The sequence below is a fragment of the Eucalyptus grandis genome, chromosome 11 (genome assembly GCF_016545825.1).
Source record: "Eucalyptus grandis isolate ANBG69807.140 chromosome 11, ASM1654582v1, whole genome shotgun sequence".
Taxonomy (NCBI): Eukaryota; Viridiplantae; Streptophyta; class Magnoliopsida; order Myrtales; family Myrtaceae; genus Eucalyptus; species Eucalyptus grandis.
In genome coordinates, this window is record NC_052622.1 from 21,807,558 (window position 1) to 21,826,683 (window position 19,126).

At 39.3% G+C, this 19,126-nt stretch overlaps 2 protein-coding genes across 2 annotated transcripts; one reads left to right on the forward strand and one right to left on the reverse strand.

The window, feature by feature from the left end:
* Nucleotides 1-3,057: 3,057 nt before the first annotated feature.
* LOC104425615 lies at nucleotides 3,058-6,422 on the reverse strand. The gene is made up of 3 exons (XM_010038350.3): nucleotides 6,024-6,422; nucleotides 5,121-5,452; nucleotides 3,058-3,353 (listed from the first exon to the last, which is right to left on the reverse strand). Exons 1-3 carry the CDS (start codon nucleotides 6,135-6,137, stop codon nucleotides 3,188-3,190), a joined length of 612 nt encoding a protein of 203 aa, XP_010036652.2. The 5' UTR covers nucleotides 6,138-6,422; the 3' UTR covers nucleotides 3,058-3,187.
* Nucleotides 6,423-9,289: 2,867 nt separating this feature from the next.
* Nucleotides 9,290-18,575, forward strand: LOC104427474 (nuclear pore complex protein NUP93A). Its single transcript, XM_039305497.1, is given in 18 exon segments — nucleotides 9,290-9,448; nucleotides 10,617-10,708; nucleotides 10,820-10,836; nucleotides 10,839-10,885; nucleotides 11,490-11,516; nucleotides 11,519-11,551; nucleotides 13,032-13,121; nucleotides 13,220-13,489; nucleotides 13,846-13,941; nucleotides 14,049-14,183; nucleotides 14,473-14,526; nucleotides 14,625-14,708; nucleotides 15,100-15,186; nucleotides 15,255-15,273; nucleotides 15,276-16,156; nucleotides 17,011-17,192; nucleotides 17,540-17,831; nucleotides 18,019-18,575. Coding segments are annotated over 18 exon segments (2,586 nt in total). The 5' UTR covers nucleotides 9,290-9,346; the 3' UTR covers nucleotides 18,097-18,575.
* Nucleotides 18,576-19,126: the final 551 nt, after the last annotated feature.

The window sequence follows — 19,126 nt, forward strand, 5'->3', positions numbered from 1 at the left end:
TGTTTGTTCTACTCACTCAATGCATAAATTCAGATTATCATTTTTACGTAGTCTTTTAAGGCCCCTCAGAAGCGCAGATTTATGTGTCTCCATTATTGTATGATGTTCGCGAAATGGAGGACAATCACAGCAAATAGGAATTAAATGGGTGTTCAAAAAATTCCGAACACCCATTAACATTTAAAAAAAAAACAATTGTTTAGTAATCATTTTTGCTTTTCAAACTACCATGAAAAAGAGCCCTATACTTGTTCAGACCCAACACGAAGGAAGTTTTGGCCTTTTCTTACTTTGTATTTTTTCCATTTTTTTGAAAACTTTGGTCATTGTAATTTTGAAGTAAGTTTAAAGATGATGGGAAAAAAAAAGAAAAAGCGCACTGTATGAGATATTCTATCTTGTATAGATCCCGTAAAAAGACGGCCACTATGACTAATTTTATACCTCAAACTTTTCTTTTTACCCCTCAATTACTGTAAAATCATTTTTAGTAAAATATTTTGTAAACTAATATTGGTATTGTTTAAATTATTATTTTGCCCATTCATATAATCCAGATCGTTGGATAACTGTCGGATATTTCTATCATTAAGTTTAAGTTTTTTTTTTCCTGAAAAGATTCAAGTATTATATTTTTTTTGACCCCAATTTTTTCTGGATAGTGGTGGAGCACCAGTACGGATGTGTAACTAACAGAAAGAGACTTTTCCACTTGACTAGCGCTATTAAATTATAGTAAAAATTAAAAAAAATTATATTTTAAAAAAAGATTTTATCATTACTAGTACATTGATTAATCAATTATAACTAGATCTGAACTTGCCGAAATAGGAACCCATGTTGATCCCATGAATTTTGCAGGCTAACGCGCTTACGTTGAACTTGAACGGTTTTTCCAATTAATAATGGAAAACGTTTGACTTTGGCACGATTGCCCCCATAAAGAAATAATGCAGATAATATAGATAATGGTGAGTGAAAGTAACTAATAAAGGAATTATAAAACACTACGAATAATACGTGAATGAAAAGGGACGACCGTCCCCCAAAAAAAAAAAAGCAACCACAAGAGCGATGCTATTAGTGATCGGTCCTTTCCATTGTAATTAATGTTGTCCCGAATTTCTTTGCTATTCAATGTCTTCTTTGAATTTTTAAAAAAATTTAGCTCAAGGTGATCCTTTCCTCGATGGAGTACTGTCGCACGTGGACCTGCTGAGTTAATAATGATTGAGCAAAAGTAGCTAGCGGCATAGATTGCTCGCGCAAATTTCAAAATGAGCACAAGGGTTTTGCACTGCTCATGTTCATTTTCTTTTTCTTCTTCCTTCTTCCACCATGTGCCGTTGCCACTTTAATTCAACGATGCCGACCCTGCTATGCATTGTTTCCGTCAGCACCGCTGTTGTTTTGCTCTCTTTCTCCATCTAGTCGACCTCTAATGGCGGTCGTGACCATGAAAGAGGTCGTGTGACCTTAGAAGGTGCGCGCGCCCGGGCCCGTGCGGGTGATCAGATGGGAGACATGTCTAGAGTGGCGATGGAGGGTTACGATACGCAGAGGCAGCTGATGAGATCAGGAGGAAGTTATTTTCTGTGTCCAAAAGGCCAAGATTTTTTGTCGTTTGGAAGATGAACTAGAGAAATAAGGGTGATGCGGAAGCATCCAAGCCGTTGAAATGGCCTCATGTAAACGAAACAATGGGTGCAAGGCCCGCCCGCCTGGTTTAACGTGGTCCGTATTTCGAATTGGGCCGTATTTAGTCGAGTTTCAGAAAATTCAACGGCCATATTAAACAAAAGAAAAAGGTTCATGGACGACGCGGAGCTAGGGAAGAGAGTTCAAGGTCAACGGATTTCAATATCTTCGACCAAAAAGAAAAGAAAAGAAAAGAAAGAAAAGTAAAAGAAAAGAAAAGTAAAACGGATTTTAATATCAATTTTGAAATAAAATGGTCTAGAACTAGATCGAACTATTCGTGATTCGATCCCCTCACCGTTGACTGACTCAAATCTTGATTGAAACATGTTTTTCATATAAATTCTCTCAAGATATAGAAAGTTCCCATGAATGGATAAACATAATAATAAGGGCTACTTCTTAGCATTTCACCATCTAAACATGAAGTTCTATTTGTTTTGCGAAAAAAATAATTTGAATTGCATTTTCCTAAAAATGATTATTTGTACTACTTATAAACTTGCAAACTGAATCTGTCATGGTAGCTTTACATGTCACCGCTGCGTTACAAAGTTTACACTCCTGATTTTCACTTGAATAGTGTATCTTCGCAGAAACAATTCGGCTTGATCTTAATGCTTTACAATGTTTACGCTCCTGATTTTCACTTGAATAGTGTATCTTCACGAAAACAATTCGGCTTGATCTCAAACCGGCTTGAACTATCAAAGGTGTGGCGTCAGGTTCCAAATTTCAAATTTAGTCATGCAACGGTTAAGCACAACTTTTAGAGGGGTGAACTGAATCCCTTCTAAAGCTGTAAAGAAATTGGAAAACTAGGCATGAGCAATCTGCTGTTTTCAGCAAGTCGTGAGAAAAGGAAGAATTGAAGGCCATAATGATTGAACAAACACGTTAGTTCATTTCAACCAGCCGCTTAACAGGGATCACTGCAAAAGGCAGGGTCACCTACCAGCTAATTACACTGCTTTTCGCCAATTAGATTAGAATATCAAAAAGTTTCCTCAATGGTGACTCATTGCTCTTCGACTCTAGAACTATCGGGCTAGGACAAGGGAGAATCGCCTCTTTCATCCTAGAACGTCTCTTTCCTCCGCATGTCCTGTATAGCGCCACTGCCATAAGAGCCGGTCATTATGACCGGTGTCGTGATCAAATGACTTCCGCTGCAGCGAACCCCATCTCCACAATGCTCCTCATCAACCAGATTTCAGTTTCAATGCAAGCCAGTACTGCTAGGTAAGAAATGCTATCGATAACTAGTCGACATTTAGCTTTTCTAATGCCGAAAGATAAATTGGCACACTCCTCTTCAGTTCACTGATAAAGCAGCCGGATAAGGGTCAAGAGAGAACAGGAAAAGAAAAAGGCCAGCATACGCCATTTGATTTAGAAAGTTTATTTCTTCTAGATACTTCTGGGTGTGCGGAGAAAAAATAGTGAAAGAGTTGTAAGACAGAATAAATGTTCTAGCAATTGCCTAAAGTCATACTTCGGTAGCCAACATGCTCTCAAGTTTTTGCAACCAGCTTACATACTGGTTTTGCTCCTTCCTATGCAAGTATAAGAGAAGGAAGTCGGTAAGGCCTCTTCCAATTCCCTTTGCAACAAGGTACTCCTTGAGTTTATCCTGCAAATTATCGTCCAATGTGCTGCAGACCGCAAATATGATATTAGTAGTATAATCACATTAAGAGCAATAGGAGGAAAAAACAGATAAAGAACAGAATTAAGCGAATCCAGATAAGTAAAAATGTATGGTGACGGCTTGTAACTCAATTAATCTGGGAAGATGGGAAGATAATAACCTAAACTAAAAAAATTAGGCAATAGAATTTTCACACAGCTGCAACTTCGTTTTCCACAGTATTATGAGTTATCAAAAGACCAGATTAATGAATTTCCACCAATCCAATTTGGCATGGCCATCCACTGATGAATTTCCATTTTGCAAAGGACAGCTGAGGTTCCTACAAACTTCTATCTCAGAAAGATCATAGAACAACTGGGACATTCTCCAATCTTGGCAAGGAAAGAGATAAAGAGTTCCAACCTTGAAACCCAAGGTGGTCAAAAAGCAGGTCTAGTACTGAAGCCACAAGCCAGCAGTCTTGCATAGCGCCTCAGAGAGACAACAAAATGTAATAACACTAGCACAAGCACACTTGTAACAGAAAATCTATTGCTTCCAAAGAGTGTATATAATTATTTTCAGCTTTGTAATATCTGGTCCCGATCCAATAAGCCAATAGCCCCAAAAGAGCATGCAATTATTCATAAGCAAGTCTTTACAAACCACCTTTCACTGCTCATCATCAGCATCAGTCAAGCGCTACATGTATAGCATGAGTGCTCTAAAGTCACGACCCCTCAAGACCAAGGTGCAAGAGATGCACACTACAAGAGAACTCGATACCACATAAGTCTGTGCCTCCAAAACCATGTGTTACATAATGGACTGAATCCTTCCCAAAAATTGAAAAGGACAGAACTAAGAAGTACTTAATAATTGAAGATGAGTTTTCTTTTCCACTAAATTCTACGTATCAGTCTTATTCCAACTCTATGGGACTTGGGGTTTCACATTTTTCTTTCAAAAGCTATCTCTTTTCACACCTTATAAGTAAGATGAACCATTTTTCTTTTCGCAACTATACCTTGAAATATAACAGTCATCTAGTCAAACAAAGCCTCATGGTTACACATACTAAACGAATGCAAAATCCACAACCTTGTCAAGGGAAAAGTCAAGTTAAAGTATTTTAGTAGGCAACATCATGGTTAAGCTGGCTTCATATAAAGATTCCAACTGTATTAAAGATAAACGTGAACTTGGCGAGATATTAACTATGCTCAAATTGTCTCAGAAAACCAGTGTAGCAGAAGCCAGTCTCAACAGAAATAGACAAACAATTTTGAAATTGGGAAATTCCAAGAGCAACAACATCCTTAAGCCAAGAGGAAACTGTGTGATTGTTATAAACAAGAAATGGCTGTAAAGGCATTTTGACAAGAAAGACAGCAAAAGTATCTTACAATTTAGAGATCTAAAAAAGTGCGCAAAAGAAACCATTTCTAAAACAAAGACCAACCAGAACTCCAGCATCCAATTCGCACTACTGTTCAGAGAACATAAGTTTTCTCGTTTCTCATACGGCATGATTCAAATTCCAACAAGTCTCTGAAATGCCTTAAATTTGAGGAGGACAACTAATTATTCCTTTTAGAAGTAGCAGTCGCATCGTTCTTAGGAATATAAAATCATCCCAGCAAAAAATCTATGGAGTTTGTATTGATTTTTTTCATTCCTTTCTACTCCAATTTATATCCAGTCTCCTACAGCCAAGCTTTTATGTCAGACCCCAATTCATTGCAAGAATGCAAAGAACAGCCGAAAGCTGAAGACTGAACCATTTTACCTGAACAAAGGGCCTCTGTAGACCGAATGATGCAATAACGCAGGTGATGGGAGATAGTGGGCACCACGTAAGTGTAATTCGGACCCACTGTCAGTACCACTGCATACGCCGCAATCAAACTGTAAGATGGAGTTGAAACATGGCTTTTTGACACAGACCTTCATCAGAACTTCCCTTGGAAATATGCCCTCTCCACCGTAGATTTGTGGACCCAACAATGCCGAAACAGCAACTTCCTCGCCAGACTCACATTTTCTCCTCAAAAGCACATCTTCAGATTCTGGTGCATCCCAGTCAACCACAAAATCCCCAGGATCACCAATTTGGTCATTCTGAGATGTCAATCACATTAATACGAGCTAAGAAAAAGCTTTTGCAATATTTAGGCACCAAGCAGGGCAACCAGCACAGAATCATAACATTTTCTACGGCAACTGGAATTAGATAGTCGATCTTAGCTTCCCTCCTACGCGTGCTTATGTCATGTCACAAACGCCACTAGCGGTAGCTTTTCTGAGGTACTTGTAATGCCAAGGCTATATCTTTTTAGCTCCACATGAAGAACCTGTCCAAATTCTATGATGGGTTCCAAAGTGGGCCTTTCACCGAGACAATCTTGGACCAGCATACTACTAATGATCTTTCCTGTCATCGACTGGCGGACACCAACCTTAGCCACGCCACAAGCCAAAGAAATCCAAAAAGACTGCGCCTCGCTCTACCTACATGACTCGGGGACAGACAGCTAGCCTCCTATGAACAATCGGCGGTCGAATCGCAGCCCACCCACTAACGTCAATCGAAACCCAACTGTCCGGCAACAAAAATTCAGCACATGAGCTCGAGAACGACTCAATCGAAGAGTTACAGAGAGAGAGATAGAGAGAGAGAGAGAATGAGAACCTGAAAGCGATTGGAGGAGAGCTCGTGGGCGATCTCCGACCGCAAGACCGTGAGCAGCCCGAGATCCACGATGGCCTTTTGGCCCTGGCGGAGGACCGAGTTCAGCCTCTGCATCTTCCCCTTCTTCCCCTTCTTCTCCTTCTCCTTCTTCTTCTTCGTCGTCGTCTATCGTCTCTCGCCGAGGCTCGCAGGACTCCAGCCGAGGGCCGCGCCAACGCCCGTGCTCGATTCGAGCCCTGATCGACGCGGTCGAGCGAGCGCCCTAGTCGAGCGTGGCCCACTTCGAGGCTCGATGCTTGTCCGTCCGTCCGTCCTCAAATGCAACTCACCGGAGGTCGGGCGACTTTGGGCGGGCGCTGCGGTGTTGGATTTGTCTCACTGGCCTCCGCCCGTCGCTTGAGTGCGCCGGCTCATTGTCCTTATTGGTTTATTCAAATTAAGGAATGCGTTTCGTGGATTCCATTCGTGAATGCGGTCCACGTAACCGATTCTTTTTATTCTCATTTCTTAACCGATTCCGAGAAAAAGCGCGTTTCGTTTAAAATTTTTTATTCGGAATAAATTGCGTTTGACTATTAATTGATTAATTCCAAATTAATTTTTTGATTTTAAATAAATTTTAAATAATTTATTTTGATTTTTAAATAAATTTTAAATAATTTCTTTACTTTTTACTATTTTCTTTTCTTTTTCCTTTTTTTCTTTTTTTTTTTTCTTTTTTTCCCCTTTTTTCCTATTCTTCTTCTTCTTCATTTGCCGTCGCCGGACCCGGTGGCCAGACGAGGGCCGGCGACTCACGGAGCGCCCGCCGCCCGCCGAGGTCGGCATTTCGTCGGCCGAGCCCGTCCCAGCGAGTGGGCGAGGCTCGCCCGGCCACCCGAGGTCGGCCTCGCCGTGGCTGGGGGGCCTCGCCCAGCCTCCAGCGAGGCCGGCTTGGACCCTTGGCGGGGTGGGCGACCTCGCCGATGGCCGGGCGAGCCTCGCCGGTGGCCGGGCGAGGCTCGACCTCGCCCGATCTGCCGGGGGCCGAGCCTCGCCCGAGCTGCCGGCGAGGCCTCGCTCGCCACCGGCGGGCTTGCCCGGCCCCACCTGGCCGAGTCGGCCTCGCCGGTGGCTGAGGCTTGCCTCCGGCGAGCTCGCCGGACCTTGCCCCGCTGGCGAGCCTCCGGCGACCTCGCCGGACCCGGCGACCGCGGGCGTACCGGCGGGGCGGCGGCGGACCGAGGTGGTGGCCGGGGCGGGGGCGCGGTGGCGGCGGACCGGCGGCGGCGGCGATGGCGAATGGCAACCGAGATGTTGAAAGAGAAGAACAAGATTTTCCGTGTTGATTCTTTTCGATTCTCCGGACGTAGAATCAATTTTTTTAGATTCTCAAATCTTGTTCAAAATTGTTCCTTGACAAATTTGTTCCTGAACAAAAATTTACTAAACGCGATTCTCGTCCCAAACCGATTCTCGGGGAACAAAAATCGGACTGCAGACTGTTGGGCAAGTTGCCAAAGCCCCTAAAGTTTTCTACGAGCGTACTTTTTCAAACAACAATTAAAATGCGTTTCTTTCGTACGAAATAAATAATTTTAAAAATATTTTTTAAAAAATTATTGCTTGTATCATTTAACAATCTTAATAAATGAAAAATATTTTTATCACGTGTGAAAATATTCATAAAAATATATTATTGATAATATAAATATCTTTTTTGACTAAATATTATAAGCAATTAATTTGAGGATACTACTTTTTAAATCATTTATTTTCTACAAAATAAACCTCATATTAAACCAAAGTCAATCCTGAAAATACTTTTCAATTACACTTCCCAAACATTAGTCATGTCTTGAAAAAAACCCATTGGCCTTTGAGTTTTGCGTTTTTGTGTAAAAGCTTTTCCCAAAGCTAAACTAAATGCAACTGATGACCTTGGGTCTCCAATTGAAACAAAGTATCAGGACCTTGAGGGGTTGGAATCCGTGGGGTCTCGAAAAAATAGTAACTTTTTTGTTCGGCTTTTATCTTTTTTCGATTCACTAAGATTTGTATCAGTTAGATCTTTCAATTTTCTATAAGAATTTGATATCTTTAATTCCGTCTTGATAAATTCTTCTCTTGTTTTTCCCACAAGGGATCATGATATCTTTCTATAATATCGCTGGTCTCTTTATTGGTTCGATGCACAATTTCTGGAATGTATGTAGTGGCTATGATTAATTCGATAGAAAAGAATGAATAGCATAGCGTGTATTTTCATTGGGGATTATCTAGAAAAAAATCGTCACATCTTTCTACGATTTCTTATGAAATTTCCAGCGTTGTAGTCTTGCCATGGATCCAACTCCTAAGTTTGACATCAAGGCCTCAAATTATGTGTCCTAGTCCTCTTTTATGACATTAATGAGTTTTAAGTTTCATATATATATTTTGTAGAAAATGAATAATTTTAAAAACATTTTCCTAAAATATAAATGCTTAAAATAATTCATGATGTTTAAAATTTAACAGAGCCGATGGAAATATTTTTCATTAATACATTTTTGTAAGTAATACAAATGATCATTTAATATATATATTTCAAATCTTCATTTTTCCGCAAAAATGGACATCGCTTAGTAAATATAATTTTTTTAATCTTAACATATAAAATCCATACAAAATATGGGGAATTGCACTAGTCCTCTATCATAATCAATCACTTTATGGCGAGGGGGTGGTGATTAATTTGAGATAGGAGAAGTTATTAGGCTTCAAATCAACCAAAGATTATCATTTGCTGCGCGTATGATAAAATTTCTACTTCTTACTCTATTTCTCTTAAAAACAAGTTTGGAACATAAATCCGTTTAACGCAATTTATTTTCATTTCCAAACGGATTTATATTTCATAAATAAATTTGAAGAATAAATCAAAAGCTAAATTTTTCAACTTCAATTTAAATAAAAATTGAGAAATCAATTTCTATTATAAATCAATTTCTACTTTAGAAAATTTGTCATGCGCACTCTAAGTCAATGGAAATACTTTTATTACAATTTATTATGCATTTTCCTCAGCATTATCATTTGCTAATTTTTTCCTCAAATAAAACAATTTTAACATCATATACTAAATTTCATAATTTTTAGGAAAAATATCGAGATAGATATAATCTCTTTTTTTTTTGTGTTTAATTTAATCAGAATAAACAATAAATAAAGAAGTTGTCCCTAAAATTGGAGAAAATAACGTTTGAGAATTAGGGCTTTGGAAAGGCTTAAAACCCCTTTCCCTCTCTTTCCCAAGTTCAGCTTCAAAGCTCCGCGGAAGACAGGAGAAGAGAAAGCAAGCAATGGCGAACGAAGGAGAGATGGGCAACTGGACCGATCTGCTCCATTCCTCCACCAAGCTCCTCGAGCAAGCCGCTCCTTCCGCTCAGTTCCCTCCTCTCCAGGTTCTCTCTCTCTCTCTCTCTGCGCTCGTGTTTACTGGGAAGTGTTGCGAGAGAGCCTCGTGGTCGAGAGCGAAGGTGGTGGTTTCGAGTCTAGAATCTCGGTTTCGACGATGAAGAAGTCCTGCGCGATCGAATGGGCGGATACCCTTTGTCTTTGCTCGCGCTTGAACATGGGTTTCCAACTTATTGGGGGGGTTAGTCTGGATACAGGCTAAAGGGCGTCGGGCTTTTCTATATCATTGAGTAGATGCATCGCATGGGCCGGTTGCCCGAGGTGGCGGAAATGTATAGTAGAATATCACCCCTTTTCCTTCCGTTCGGTTGCCTTGTTCTTGTTTCGCCAGACAGTGTCCCAGTTGAAGGGCTTTCGGTTTTGAATTCGGATCGGTAGCTGTTCAAAGTTGGGTTGTAATTAGATGCATTATCATTTGGAGCTTAGCTCCTTATCCCAGCTATCTTCAGATTAATGTCATGGGTTTTGCTTTCTGCTGCTGCGAATTATTTCCTCCAGATATTTTTGGGGGAAAAAGTTATAGTATCTAATGGTTTGAATCAGCTAGCCAGATAAGTTGTGCCAAGACAATTATTTGTTGGCAAAAGAAAAGGAAAGGAAAGATAAAACCCAGTTCTTCAATTAGGTATATGAAGAGAAATCTTGTTGACAGATTCTTTTCCCCGGTGAAATCTCCATTCTCTCTTGCTACTTAAGTTGCTAGTTTGGTCCTATGACTCTGGTTCCCTGCTGTGATCTCTAGCTGGTTTGCTGCCAAGACACTACTCAACTGCTTTTCCATTTTATTATTGGTTGTTAGATGGTGTCATGCCATTAAGGTCATGCATGCAACCTCTGTGAATGCAATCGCTTATTGCAGTCACCAATTTCAGTAGCTCATGGTCATTGCCAAACCTCACAATCAAATATGGTTGCAGTTTCCACCACACTTATGTTAGTCGTGTCATTGTCTCTTTGTTAATTTGAACTTTTCACACATCTCTATTTCATGTCATCATATGGAACTCTGGAAGCCGATTAGCTAAAAAACTCGCATTTGCCATTTTGCTTTTGGTCAACACTATACTAAATTTAAGTATGCATGCTGGGTTAATCATGAAGAGCGTGCTTGTCATCTAATAGTGATTTTGTGTTGGCTATTTATGTATGTCTCAGAGGAACCTTGATCAGTTGGAAGCATTATCCAAGAAGCTCAAGTCAAAGACTCTAAGGACTGAAGCTCCATCTCAATCTATTGCAGCCACCAGGTCTTGTATCTGTCTGCAATTCATTGCTTTCACTTATCCTCATTGTGTCAAGCCTGACTACATGGCAATTATGTTGGGTGAATGCATCTTTATAATTGTGTTGTTTTCCAGGCTTCTTGCACGTGAAGGATAAATGCCGAACAGCTTGCACGAGATCTGAAGTCCTTTGAGCTGAAGGTAACCTAATATTTCGATTTGTTCAACATACTAAAAACACATTGCCACTTGAATATTTTTACATTTTGACTTTGGCATGATCAATCTGCTTTCGGCAATCTTGTAGTAATTGTATTGATCTTTTTGGTTGGTGGAGACTCGTCTAGCTAGGGTAGGGTTGTTTATGGGTGTCTTGAAAGTCAATTAAAATTTCAAACGTGACTTCAGTGCAGATTGTTATCATTGGACATTTGTTTCTTCCTTAAAGATTTAGTGTCAGGGAAATGCAACCACAATTTATATCTAGGATATTTCTGACACTCCTTCCTGTGTGTAAATCAGTCCTTACATGGGAAACACAAGATGTTAATGCAACCACAGAGGTGGTGACATTTGAAAACTAAATTTAATTTAAACAACTTGACAGAGTAATATCAAGGAGTGTATCAGTTTGAACTATTGATCTGAACTTGAGACATCTAGCCCTGATACCATCTTAAAGGATTGTGTAACGGGTTCACAACATACTTATCTCAACGTGTTGTTCAACAATTTTTAATGTGAGGATTTTCATTGCCATAACCTGCAGTGTAGGACATTCTTCTAATGAATTTTCTGTTTGTAGACTACATTCGAGGACGTGTTCCCTGCTGGGAGGCGACGACTGTTGAGGATTATTTGCAGCAGGTACTTTCTATTCTTCAATTTTTATGTTCTTTTGGTGCTGTTTGTCTGTCGTTTTGGTATGTCATCTGCACCTTGTTTATATAGGCATGTGGGACTGTTTTCTGTTGTTGTTGCATTTCTTTTTCTTCTCGAGGACTGAAAGATGCATATCATGAATTTTGATTTCTGCAACCAAATAGATTTGATGACAAGAGCATAATTTTCAAAGGTTCAGGCAAGGTATTGACATTTTTTCCCCATTAAGATATTGATTTAACCTTTTCTTGTACAATTATAGTTGAACAGGATATTGGCATTTTTAAATGTCACTTTCTCACTTTATATGCCCTTTGTTTTAGTGCTTGGTCTATCCTTAGTGAGAGGGTGAGAAGCTAATGCTTTTATCTAAACTTGGTCTAGATAGTATTTAGGAAAGGGTGGAGTTGATGAAGATGTGTTGTATTGTGAAATTCCTTTCTGCTCTTCTTTCTCTCTTCTTTTGTTGTTTTTAGTACATGATGAATAAGAAAGATAATTTTTTTAGGGTTAGAATAATCAGTGTATTCTTTTGCTGGCCTCAAGAAGGTCGATATGATTTCTCAAATCTTACTTTAAAATAGTCAAATGCAAAGATTGCCCAAGAATGCTGCTATAGGTGTTCTTTACTAGGTTTGCAAATATATTTCTTCAACTAATGGCATCTTTTTAAAATGCTTCTAGTTTTTCCTCAGACTCTTCTGTAATGTCATTTCTGGTGTAAAAATATGATTTCCCTTTTTTCTTCTGGGGGGTGGATGTGTTAACATGCATATATTTGTAAAAATGATGCAGATGGGCCTCTTTAAGTTTGTGCTACAATTTTTTGTGTAGCATGTGTTGTTTCTGCTTTTTGATTTATTCCTGTGCTATTCTTTGTTGATGTTTTTGTCTTCATTTCCTGAATATGGGCAACTTTTTTAGGTCTTTAGAGTTGTGTTTTCATAGTTGTTAGCATGATCCCTTGACTAGATTCATGCTAGCAAACTCAAATGAGTACATCTGTTTTATATTTGTTTCACAAGCATTCCTAAGCATTCTTCTACCCTGTCATGCTTCTTTTTTTGGGGTGGGTGTTGCATTTGTCAGTCCCTCTCTGAACTGATCGTGAAATCCAAATACATCATCGTTTGTTGTTGAATGCTCCTCTCCAATGGCTTACCTGCAGCCTTGGAGTCAGTATCACAAACAGTTCCATGCCTTCTGGCTTCTGATCTGCCTTTTCATCTACTAGCTTTTTCCCATTCAATAGTTGTTCTCCTCTCAACATGCATATATGTAAATGTTCTCTCCTTTAAGTTTTTCGTGGAACTGTGCATGTCCATCTATATTTCCGATATTTTTAGTCATATTTCCTAAATACATGGTTGGTAATATAAGGTTCCATGATTTGTTTCTCTTGCTTTATGGAATTTATGGTTATGTACCAATGATGAGATGAATTATTTGCTGCTTCTTAATGTAGGTTCATGAAATAGCAATGGTCTCAGCTATTCAGGAAGCACAGAAGGACAATGTTAGAAGTTTTAATGATTATATGCTGAAAGTATTGGAGGTTGTAACTTGTAACTCAGTCTTAGAATATTTCAAATTGCTATCTCCACTTTTTCCAGCCCTGGTTTCTAATGGGTGCTTTGCTGTTGTGGCTGACAGGATGATTGGCAAAAGGAAAAGCGTGACTTTCTTCAGAGCTTAAGCCGGATATCATTATTACCCAAGACTAACATTGTTGATTCAGGCTATGGAGGTGCTCGTCTCCCCCAAATAGCCTCAACAGTTTCAAGTCCTCAAGTTTCATCTGGTCCTTCAGGCATGGAGATTGTAGCTGTAGCAAACAAGTCGATTCTTGAGAAAAAAGCTTCTGTCTACGGTGGTGTTGTGAAGGACCTTAACAGTGCCAGAGAGCATGGCTTGCCATTTAAAGTAATGAAAATCTGGTTTTTATTTATCTTTAATAGTTATTGCCGCTCATTACATCTTTTTTTTTTACTAGGCATCGAATTTGTGCTGGGGCAGTTCTAAGATTTTAACATAGAAGCATATCTTAATCACAGTTTATTGTTATTTGCCTGCCAGCTGGCACTGTCAGCATATGTATTTGAGAAACTTACCATTATCATTATTTGTACTTCTTGTTCCCTGCCTTCTGATGGTTGCTTCATGAGTGCGTTTGTTAGATTTATGATGCAGTGTATACATTTGTATCGTTTCACTAAATCTATTTGACTTTTTGCATGATATGGGCATAATCTGTTTTTCTGTTATTGTTCGAATTTCAGCCTGCTACTGCTTTCAAGGGTGCTTATGAAAGTTTGGGTATTAATACGTCTGGGGGAAAATCAGTCAGTATGCAGAAAATATGGCATCTCATTCAGGTGTGGCTCTATATATATTCTTAGCTAATTCTCCATGCCATTCCATAGCTCCCTTTTTCTTCTTATGCCATAGAGATATAAATATGGTTTGTGCAATAATTTGCTAGGCGCTTATGGATGAGGATTCAGTTGTTCGGTGGAATGTTTCAAAGAAGATGTCATTGGTAATTGGTGCAAGGCGGCACCTTGAGTGGGGGCATGAGAAGTACATTATGGACATGATACAAAGTCATCCTGCACAAGTATGAAGTTGTTATTTTTACCTTTCTTGACATTTTGGTTCCATAAAACTTCTATGGCTAAAGCTTCTTGCTTATGTTTAGACTCAAAGTAAAATTGCTGCTTCAGTCATATTTGGAGATATTTCTTACTTGCATCATATAGTAATCAAACTTGACCTTTTTGAAGCAGTATTCAAGAGCTAGAGCTCTCTTTGTCCAGCTTGTCTCTAACAGATTTCAAGGCATTTAACATACTAAAATGTATATACTGAGTTTAGTGCTCATGATTTTGTCCTTCTGCTATTTCTAGGCTGCTCTTGGTGGTGGTGTTGGGAATTTGCAAAGGATTCATGCCTTCCTTCGGGTCCGTTCTCTGTTTATTATTCAATTACCTGTAGTACCACATTTTTAATGCTTTATTTTGCGTCAGATCTTTGATTATCCTTAATTCTCATGTTGCAGATTCGTTTGCGTGATTATGGTGTTCTCGACTTCGATGTTGGTGATGCTCGAAGGCAGCCACCTGTTGACACCACGTGGCAGCAGGTTATGAACGCTTCCTTTTTCTATTCCATTTTCTATTTTGGTGGCGAAGTCAATACCATAAGAACGTAGAAATTTGGTCTATTCATGTGAAATCCTCATTTTCACTGGGATGCTGCTGTAAATAAAAACTGCTGATGTTTTACTCTTAAGATTTGGAGTCTTTTGGTTGAGATGACAGTGACTTATGTTTCAGCTATCCCGTCTTACTGAATATGAACTATTACAAGAAGAAAAATATTTATGATAAGAAGTATATTGTATTGTTTTTTAAGTTAAGAGGGTATTTTGGGCTGCCCTATTTTCTTGGGATATTGCTAACTGCAGTTGCTTTATAAGCACGGAACTCCTATGCCTGTAGCTGACTTATTTTACACATGTCTTGTTTCAACAGATATACTTTTGCCTGAGAACTGGGTATTACAATGAAGCAAGGGATGTTGCCTTGTCATCCCGTAGTGCACATCAGTTTGCACCTCTGGTACTATTTGTTTACTGCGTTAATGTACTGATTGTTGTTCTTCCCTAATAGTTATTTGTTATTGGCAGCTCACAGAATGGATAAATACTGAGGTATGGTTTCTGCTGAGACAGCTGCAACTGCTTCAGAAGAATGTGAAAAGTTGTTAAGAATGGGTGATCGGGTGGGTCGAGCTGCATATGATAAGAAAAGGTTGTTACTATATGCCATGATATCTGGTTCTCGAAGGCTTGTTGAAAGGCTGCTGAGAGATCTATCGGCACTTTTCACCACCATAGAGGATTTCTTGTGGTTTAAATTGTCAGCCATCAGGGAGTTCCCTCTCGGAGGTTCATCTGCTATTCTAAGTGAGAGTTCAGTCCCCTATAGTTTAGAGGATTTGCAGGCTTACCTAAATAAGTTTGCAGCATCATACTATACCAAAAATGGGAAGGACCCTCTTGTATACCCATATATTCTGCTCCTAAGTGTCCAGTTCCTCCCAGCTATCCTTTATTTGTCTAAAGAAGCAGGCGATGAAGGGTACAACATTGATGCCACTCACATAGCTATCGTGCTTGCTGACCATGGTGTCCTTACGGAAGGTACAGGGGCAGGATCAAAGTTTGGTGTAATGGATGCTTATGCAGAAGCATCTAGCATGATTCAACAGTATGGATCTTCATATTTACATCTTGGAGATCTTTCAATGGCATTGGAATATTATGCACAGGCTGCTGCTGCAGTGGGTGGTGGACGACTATCTTGGACTGGAAGGGCAAATGCGGATCAGCAGAGACAGAGAAGTTTGATGCTGAAACAACTCCTCATGGAGCTGTTATTGCGAGATGGTGGGATTTACTTTTTACTTGGTTCAAGAGGTTCAGGGGAAGAAGGTGAATTGACAAGGTTTATACCGGATGTAAAAACAAGACAACAATTTCTGCTTGAAGCTGCTCGGCAGTGCTTGGAAGCTGGGATATATGACAAAGTATGGTCTTTCTCCCTGTTTTCCTCCTTTTGTAAAATTTACTTAATATTGGACTGTGGTGTTCCAATCATATCACTGAACTTTGACTTCAATCGCCCAATTACTTTCATTTAGTGGCAATTGATTCAGCTATGACTAGAATTTGGTCAATTTCCCAGCCAATTGCTGACATGTTGGCCATGTGGCCATCTGTATACCACATTGGTACTTTGCTTGAAAATTGACTGGAATTTGGTCAAAGTGCATAAATTGTAAAGAAATAAAAGTTTTCCACATGAGATGATCAAAACTAAAGTTCAGTGAAATGATAGCATAATCCACTCAAGTTCAGTGACTGCTGATGGAATTTGCCCTTTCTCCTATTGCTTTTATGGAGTCACAAGTGAAATAAGTTTTCAATGAACCTTTAAGCGCCAAAGTACTTTGATTGACTGTGTTTGGTTCATAAAATCTCTTTTTCGAGGTGATTCATGTTCTGCTGATCATTGTGTTTTTCATTAACAAAAGTAAATGTGTTGTGATATTGAGAAATATATGTATGGAGAAGCTAGAGAGAGGGAGGGAGGGAGGGAGATCATTTCGTTTGTGTGAATAAATTAGCCATAGTTCATTTTCCTATTTACTATTGCTTGCTCGGTTTCCCTAACTACTTTAGTTCACTCTTTATGTGCAGCTTTTCAATGACATCTAAATTTTCATCTTCAGTACCATTCCATTTATATCATCCTGCATTGCTAAATCTAGAATTTTAATGGATATTTCATCTTGGGACAGGATTGAATCTAGTGTGGTCTTAATACCCTTTTCCTTTGCTTATTCTTTCCTTTACTTATGATTTCCTTTAATTAAATCAGTCAATAGAGATTCTGAAGAGAATTGGGGCGTTCTCAATGGCCCTGGACACCATTAATAAATGCCTTTCGGACTCGATATGTGCTCTTTCCCGTGGACGGTTGGATAGTGAGAGCCAGACAGCTGGCTTGGTTCATTCTGGAAATGAGATTTTGGAGACCTACAAATATAGTCCTGAAATCAGGTAATCCCTTGGTAGCTGCTGTCTGTCTTCTAAGTAGCAGTTTCTTTTTGGGTGGACTATTTTTATTCTTTTTAAAGCTTCTGTCATGCTGCATCATTTAGTTTTCCTATTCTAAATATTTTCTTACCCGCTGCCATATAATTGCATAATTCAAATTGCTTGCTTCAATTAGGGCACTGAGGTTGTGCTTTGTGACTAGAAATAACTTATTCGTTTACTCTTACTGTAGACACAAGGTGTGGGAGGCCTTGGGGCTTTTCAACTATATTAATCATTTATGAAGTTAATTGTCGCCATTTTTTGTTCCATGGTTAGACATTTACTTCTCAGTTGAATAATTCCTGCAGTCCTCAGGAGAGAGAGAGTGTTATGGAGCAACAAACAGTGTTAAGACAGCTTGAGGCGATATTGTCGATATACAAATTGGCAAGAGCAGGTCATTATCTGGATGCTTTGAGGGAGGTTGCCAAACTTCCGTTCCTTCCATTGGATCCACGAACACCAGATGTTACGGCAGATGTCTTGCAGAACTTATCTCCATATGTCCAAGCCTGTGTTCCTGACATCCTAAAGGTTGCTCTTAGTTGTATGGATAATGTGCCTGATTCCGATGGATCACTCCGTGCTCTAAAAGCCAAGGCAAGTGGGCATTTGGATTTTTAAACAGTTCAGTTTTTTGTGCTCCAAAGCAGACTATTGTAAATTCCTAGACACTTTGGGATATCTTCATATGTTGTGTTTGTTTGATGGAAAAAATCAACTGAAAGTCAGCATTTATGCTCCTTTTTTTTGGATGCTCACTCGATGCTCTTCTTTGCATCTGCAGATTGCGAATTTTCTTGCAAACAATTTGAAGAGGAATTGGCCACGTGATCTTTATGAGAAGGTTGCCCGAAGCTTGTGAATCCAAGGTGGCAGTCTCTCAGTTCCTACTTGTCCTCTAATGGGCAGGTTGCTTTTGCGTGGGCTAGTTTTGATTGTACATGATGGGTCTTTAACATAAGCACCACCATTGTAAGAAAAAGTTAGTCAACATGGGGGTGTATTTACATTCTCAAGTGGGCAGCAAAGCTGATGGTTGTTTCAAATGCTGGAAACTGCTGTGATGATATGCCCCTCTTCCTTGGTCTGCAATATGCCTAGCAAGAGTGAAAAGTAGAAATGGTGTAATACCAGATCCGAAGAGGTTACTTTTTTGACTTTGCATATCTTCATTCCATGACGAACAAAATTTATGTCCTGAGGAGCTTTTGATACGTATTAGGATGGAGGTTCAATAGTTGTTGAGGTGCCTGTTGATTATGAAGTGATTACTTAATCGTTATCACAGCCATCGATTTTAATCTTAAATGTCAGATAGGAAGCTGATGTATGTTAGCTTGTGATTTCGAAGAAATGGTCAGCTGGAGTCTCTGTGCGCGTGTTTCATTCATTGTGACACTTCCTGAGATGAAAGCCAGCTACTATGAGTTTCTATACCATCTTCCGATAGTGTTCTTTTCATCTTTTTCCTCAGAACTGGGAGGGAGTCTTCTTAGCAGGTCTTTGAGCTGGGAGATGGTAAAAGGCGTCGGTTATATGTGCGAAAAAATGGACAATCAGAAGGCAAAGATGAATGTAATTGAGGCTCATGCTCGGAGAAGAACTATATATCTCTTATCACCATGCTACGTGTAAATAAAGGGGAAAATCGTCCAACAAATTTCAGTCTTAAATATTTTAATTTTACTAATTGAGTTTTAAATGTTTTTACATTTTACCAAATGAGTGATGTGGAAATTGGTCGTCTTACATGGTATAAATATTGTTGACGTTGATAAATTTTATAATTTTTAAAAAGATTTCTGAATTTACTATCATTTTATTAATTTTTCCTTCTAAGGTCCATGCGGGCTGGCCATTAGTTGACCTTGCTTTGGACTGGCCAGGTTTCA

Coding starts and splice junctions, on each gene's coding strand:
- LOC104425615 (XM_010038350.3), bottom strand. CDS start 6,137: ATGCAGAGGCTGAACTCGGTCCTCCGCCAGGGCCAAAAGGCCATCGTG. Junction 5,453..6,023: donor TCTCCTCCAATCGCTTTCAG/GTTCTCATTCTC, acceptor TTGACATCTCAG/AATGACCAAATTGGTGATCC. Junction 3,354..5,120: donor TACAGAGGCCCTTTGTTCAG/GTAAAATGGTTC, acceptor TGCGGTCTGCAG/CACATTGGACGATAATTTGC.